Source organism: Dryas octopetala, chromosome 8, assembly GCF_963921425.1.
Source record: "Dryas octopetala chromosome 8, drDryOcto1.1, whole genome shotgun sequence".
In the NCBI taxonomy this organism is placed as follows: Eukaryota; Viridiplantae; Streptophyta; class Magnoliopsida; order Rosales; family Rosaceae; genus Dryas; species Dryas octopetala.
The window spans coordinates 11,845,304-11,851,852 of record NC_141373.1 but is presented as its reverse complement, the minus strand read 5'-3'; the positions used below and the strand labels follow the sequence as shown (position 1 = coordinate 11,851,852).

General features: G+C 35.1%; 1 protein-coding gene across 2 annotated transcripts; it reads right to left on the bottom strand.

Moving 5' to 3' along the window:
• Window positions 1–466: 466 nt before the first annotated feature.
• Window positions 467–4,740, bottom strand: LOC147277251 (transcription factor bHLH143-like). Of its 2 annotated transcripts, XR_015124100.1 has the most exons (5): window positions 4,636–4,740; window positions 3,140–3,838; window positions 2,749–2,920; window positions 1,127–2,664; window positions 467–1,042 (listed from the first exon to the last, which is right to left on the bottom strand). XR_015124100.1 is itself a non-coding variant. In XM_086255780.1 (4 exons), the coding sequence occupies exon 4, from the start codon at window positions 2,645–2,647 to the stop codon at window positions 1,541–1,543; it is 1,107 nt and encodes a 368-aa protein (XP_086111906.1). In that variant the 5' UTR covers window positions 2,648–2,664; window positions 2,749–2,920; window positions 3,140–3,838; window positions 4,636–4,740; the 3' UTR covers window positions 467–1,540. The 2 variants fall into 2 exon arrangements, 1 of the variants encoding a protein (XP_086111906.1); XM_086255780.1 differs by having other exon boundaries at window positions 467–2,664.
• Between the last annotated feature and the right edge of the window lie 1,809 nt (window positions 4,741–6,549).

Below are 6,549 nucleotides of genomic sequence, written 5' to 3'. Positions count from 1 at the left end.
TGGGGAGAAATTGCTCGTGAAAACTGAATAATCTCTTCAACATGAGTTGCATGATAACTTTGATTTTTTTTTTTTTTTTTAACCTCGACGCAAAACTTAAAACGTTGAGATTGAAACTGTTAAGTAGTTATAATCCTGAAATATTAATGCACAACTACAAGAACGTAATACACGTAAGTTCACCAAAGAAAAAAAAAAATCTTAAAATATAAAAAATACAATGACTATTGTTGAACAATTACGACTACACATGCTCATAACTAACCAAAAGTTACAATTGGCATTAAACGCACAATAGGGAGCCTTCAAACGCTTGTTTATAAAGTAGACCCGAATGATTTAATTATAACTTTATGAGTTTATTTATCATTTGAAAGGCGTTAGTATTTGGATCATTAAGCGTTCTAAAAAACAAAAATAGTTGTGAAATACATTTATTTATTTAAGACAAAAAACAAACCATACTAATAAAAAGACTGAATATTTCTTAAGCTTATGGAGGGCCAAAAACGAAAAAGCCGAAAGGAAGATCACATCCGAATCCATCGGTCCCCACATAATATTTATGAAAATCACAAGATAACTCTCTAAAACAAAAGGAATCCCAGTACATTGTTTTCATCTCCCAACAAAATACACATACAATGATACAAGCATACATACATAAAAGACACATCCAAACAACAATACAGCCAAGGTTTGCAGTAAGTACCACCTTCACACCCCAAATTATTTATACTCACAGTACTGACAAAAGCATAATAGCTAGCCTCAGCAGCAGAAGCAAATCCACATTCAACTCATACACAGGTCCTTAGAAACTAGTCTCACAGACCACACAGTCCATACAGCTCACTTTACAACTGCAATTACTTTCCACACCTCACATGTAAAACAAGCCAACCTTTTACTGCATGATTTGATCAAAAAGAAAAGCACCACACAACTCAGCACCAAACAAAGACATAGCTCACCCTCCAAAATACTCCCCCACACCAGAAACTTTCTGCTTGCTTTTAGAATTTATGCCAACATGATGGGTCTGAGAGATAAACGGGAGAGAGTGAGAGAGCACAAGAGAATAAAATCAAGCAGAAAAGATGGATAAAAGTGGGACCAGAGATACCTAACGCGCATGCACTAAATCCACAGGGGTTCTCAACACTCAAAGAAAAGAAGGTCTTCATTTTACAGCACAGCCCACCACTAGCATCCCCCATGCGTTTAAAACTTTGGTGACTTTGGTTAAGTCTTTAATTCCCATAAAGCTAAAAAGATAATCCTTTCTGGTCAACAAACAAAACCCATCTTTGATCATCCCAGCGTGCAAAATCATCCCAATGCTTTGCTTCCTTTATTGGCCCATTATATACAGCTAGTTTATAAAAAGAAACACAAAAGGCAGAAGAGGACCCCACAAAACCATAGCCACCATAGTGATTTCAAATTCATCAATCATTCAAGCCAGGAATTCTTGGGCTACCACCTTTATCCCCTCCTACCTTTAACCAAGCATACTACACAATGTAAGGTGTGCAACTTAATGGAAGCTCGCTCCCAGAGTTTCGGCTTTAAGCTTCATAGACTTCAGGTAGTCTATAGCTTCATCGATGATTACCATGGGGTCCTTACCCTTAGCACCAGGAATTATGCTCTCAAGAACCCTAATTGTCTCACGAATCCTGTCCTTTCTGGACTTCATCTTGCCCAAAGTTGAATTTATTTCCTCTCCATGGGTCTGGCCATTTGCATCGCTTGGTTCCATATCATTCTCATACTCATGAGATCCATCCAGTTTTACTGAACTAATTATAGTCTCTGTTGGTGATGATGTCCGGTAGCCACCATTAAGCAATTTATGCCTTTTGTTTGGAGCATCAGAACTAAAGGTCTTCACTGTTAATTCCTCAACATATTCTTTCTTCCCATAAATATCTTGAAGAATTATTGGAGAATGAGCCGTGCTTGTTACTTCATCATCCTCACCACAATCATTGTCATCATCTTCTCCATCATCAACATCGTCAGAGTAAAGCAATGCATTGATTTCTTCCGTGTCTTCATGCATCTCACTCTCTTCAACTACGTGATTCTCACCAGTCTCTTCATGTAAGAAGTACTTGTTTGGATCAATTTGATTCATGTTGGCTGTCTGTCCCACCTCATGTGAATTATAACCATAAACAAGCTTTGCACTGGAAATAGATGGATCCTGGATAGGAGGGCAAACAGAATTATATATCAGCCTCGTTTCATTACCAGACTGATCAAAAATGAAGAATCCCTTCTGTGAAGACCCTGGATTTTCATTTGGCACAGCCATCTCACCACCAAATCCACAAGAAAATGCTGACTGCTTTCCATTAAGATAAGAGTTTGGTGGAGGAAATAAAGTCTGCAAATGAGGGGGTAAATATTGAAGCAATCCATGACCTTCATTTGTTAGTTTACCCTTCAGACTCTGAATGCCAGAAACTGTAGACCCTGGCAATGTCATATGTCCAGAAAATGGGCATGTGCCCTGGTTTGTAGATGATGGCAAACATTCATGTTGCCTGGGCTCCAGCAAAGTGCTCATACCATTCAAATTAGGCAGTTGCCAAGCAGAATGCTGTGGGAAAAGCCAAGAGCTGTTTGCCTTAACCATCCAACCAAAAAGATCACCTATAAATGAGAAAAAAAAAAAGATAATCACTCAATCCACCCATGTTTATCATAGCTACAACAATAAGCAAGATAGTACCATACCTGACAGGAGATTGATGGTGCTTTGATCTGCAATGTTCAATTACTTTCTGGGTTCTTTGAAGAATGAAAAACCAAACAGAACAAAATACTACAAATGCCAGCTTGGTAAAATGACTAAAAAACTGGAACCAATCTACGTTACAGGCTTAAGCAAATGACGGAAGTACTCAGCCTGCGGAATAGCAGCAAAAAAAAAAAAAAAACAGTATTAATTATGCTTCTAACTGAACTCTAGGGAATAAAGAATAATTCTGTAGCAAGCAATGACTATAATTCATACTCTCATAAAAGCATAGTTAAAAGACTAATGAAAATTGGCCGGCAGTTGATCATGTCAACAGTTGAAAAGAATTCAAGAAACTGAAAGTTGATTACTGTATGTAATACTAACCTGGCAATCCTGCAAAGGTTGAAAGCATGCAATCACTCTAACTATAATTGTTGGTCTTCCTGCAATCCCACTTTCATGTTTTAATGCCCGAAATCTTGTTTGGCTTGCTCCTTGGCACACCATAACTACACTTGAACCTTGATGAAAACACTCAATCTACAAGATTATTGAGGGAGGACCGAACAGATACACGATGTGTGGAATGTGTACACAAGCAAGCTATATATGAAATCAGCAATGGTTGGATCTACTTTACTAGATGGTAAGAAACAAATTGGATGACTTATGATAGAGAACAATTAAAGAGGCCAAGCTAGATATGAAGATCAGGAACGGATGAGACCTAATTGTGAGACTGGTATAAAATGAAATGGGAAGAGAAACTAAAAGGGGTTCTGAACTTTGAAGACAAACAAGGGTTTGCTTTCTACCTTCAGCTAATCCTATAAATCTCAGGAGTAATAACAAAAAAGTGTATCGATCCCATGGAAGGTTGAATTAAATCAATAAAAGGGTGTGAAAATTAATGTTCAGTCAATGCAGTGACAATTTACAGAATAACTCTGCAATATAAGTTCAAGTGCACAACTTTACGAAACACTTCGACTGACAGGCACAACCAAGGCATGTTGTTTTTCTTCTCTGTGATATTTAATTATCCAAACTGCTCAATTGATTGTCTATGGATATTTCACCTTCCTGCACAGAGAACATATGTATGAGTAAAAGATCAAGAGACTTATCAAACCAGTAATAAGAAAACATCTTAACCCAAGAGGGCCAAGAATTAAGAAATCTAACAAAGCAAACTCATCAAAATAATATGTTTCAAGATAGTTTATTTTTGTTTGGAAACTGTAAGCTATTTTCTGGGAACACAGCCAAACAGGTGTAATGAATAAAACTTTCATTTTCTATTCTTCTCCACCTCCACCTTTTTCATAAAAAAAAAAAAAAAAGGAACACAGCCAAATGCTCTGATTGTGTGCTGAGAAACAAAAAAAAAAGGAAAGAACGGAAATTAAAAAATTTACATTTTAGATTTTAATCCTAACCACTTCCTCAATTCTTTTCCAAAATAAAAATTTGGCAGCTGAGAAAACAAATCCAGATGAAATAAAAGAAATCCCAAAAATTAATTTTTCTTTCTCACCAGCAGAACAGAGGGTACAAACAGAAATCAAAATACCAAACGAAATATTTTACCAAAAATAAATAAATTAAACCTAATATAAAAACCACAAGGGCCACAACCTGTCAATAAAATTTTGTACAGACCAAAATAAAATAAAATTTTATAAAATATAAAAAAATAAAACTGAATGGGGGTTTGCTCTTTGCTTAGCTCCAAGAGAACCAAAATTGTAAGATCCAATGTCCCAATATCTTTTCTTTTATTTTCCTTTACTTGTTCTCACAAATCAAACAGAGGATATCGACCAAAAAAAGAGAGCCTTGTAAGAATGAAAAATAAGGGATTAAGATCAGAGGCTTACAGTGGAAATTGAACGGGTTGGAAGGATCTGAAAGCCGCTTACAGCCAAAAAAATAAAAAGGAGAAGAGGAAGAAGAGAGAGTTCACTGTTTGAGTGTTGGGCGAGATTTCTAAATAAGCGCCTTTGATTGAGTGTGCTAAGAATATATATTCGTTTATATGACCGTTTTGCCCTTATCACTTACTAATTTACTATATCTCTTGTAATATGATTTTTTTTTTTTATCTTACTTTTGTGTTTTTTAATTGGCGCATGCAATCCTCATATTTGACCTTATTATTTTTTGTCTCTTAATTGAAGCATGCAATCCTCATATGTACGAACATAACCCTTTTCTTTTTTTTTTTTGTTAAAAAACATAACCCATTTGAAAAAGGACAACCCTTTTGTATTACTATCAGACCAAAATATCCACAAAGCGAAATTGACACATGGAGTCCGTCCAAAATTACATTAACATATCTTGAGATTTAAGGGGCTGTCGGCTAACGAGACACTAACACATTTACACATGTGCAAGGTTTTACTGTCGATGGAAATACCGACGGTCTGGAAAATTCTATACTTTAGATTCTAGGGTATAATGGGTGTTATTACTATTGTTCTCTATACTATTATAAATTGAGAAGTTTGGGGTTTGGTGTAACGTTTTGAAAAGCAAAAATTAATATGTCAATTGTTAAAAGAAAATAGCTGTAGAAAGGCAAACTAGTAAAACTAAAAGAAATAATAACATTTAAAGGAGATCACCAAAGCATATCCTCGAGTAAGTTTTCAAGAAAGACTAATAACTCATTTTGCTTCAATGAATCTTGTATCGGCGGTATAAACAAAAGAAGGTTAGAAATTGGTCGATGCCTATATATCTTTTAAGCTCTGTCAAGCTTTTCTTTAAGGTTTAGTATTGATTTTGAAAGTGTAATCTTTACTTTTGTTCTTCAATACTAAACAACTTTTTTTGCAATTAATTACTATGGTTGGAAAAATATTTTGCAAAATACAACATTCACGTATTTTTCTACATACTCCCTTTCCAAGTCTTGTGTAGTCACACATCCGTACGCATTCGGTTGCTAAAGACTGACTACAGGATCTAACTCATCAATGCTACCACGTAGACCATTGATAATTTGAATGAACAGTAAATCAATCTTAATTATTTTCTTGCCATGGGTTAAACCCATACTCCTCCTCTTTAATTAACTTCGATATAATTACACCACTTATTTATATATGTAGAAGCTTCTTCTCTTAATTTATATTTGTGAGTGTTGGTAAATGGTAATACTTAAAGCCTTGTAAATAAGCCTAACAATGATAATATCACATGAGTCACATAGACATTACATGTGGCATTCAATTATTATTAATATAATCTACTCATTAGTAATCTAATCTAGTCAATAACCATTAGAAGGAAAGAGATTTAGGGTCCCTAATTGCACCAGAAAATAATGCACAGGGTTATATATAGGGCCCATGTATGCATATCATGGAGGAGCCATCAAGTGCAGGCTCCAATCTTTTTGCACACTAACAATAATCATAATGCCAATATATGATCCCCGTGCATCAAAACCTGGAAAAAGAAAACAAAGATATCATAGAATCAAATGAATTAATATAATATTTTGAAATTAAGTGATCTTTTGTGTTAAGGAATAGTATTAATTAATTAATGAAAATTATAGGCATTGTGCAGTACCACTGTACCATATGTGTTGCTTAGAGTGGAGGGAACAAGTGTCACATACCCAATTTAATATATTCATCCAATCATATGGTCTGCCCTTTTGGTAGCACCAAAATATGCTCCAAATTTAGTTGAGATGCAAATGCAGCTGGAATATATTCAGGGATTCCTCTAATCTTTTTTAAATGAAGTTTAATTGAAACCCAAAGTGGACTTTAGTA

What these genes read in the sequence shown, in the direction of transcription:
- LOC147277251 (XM_086255780.1), bottom strand. Translation starts at nt 2,647, where the DNA reads ATGGTTAAGGCAAACAGCTCTTGGCTTTTCCCACAGCATTCTGCTTGG.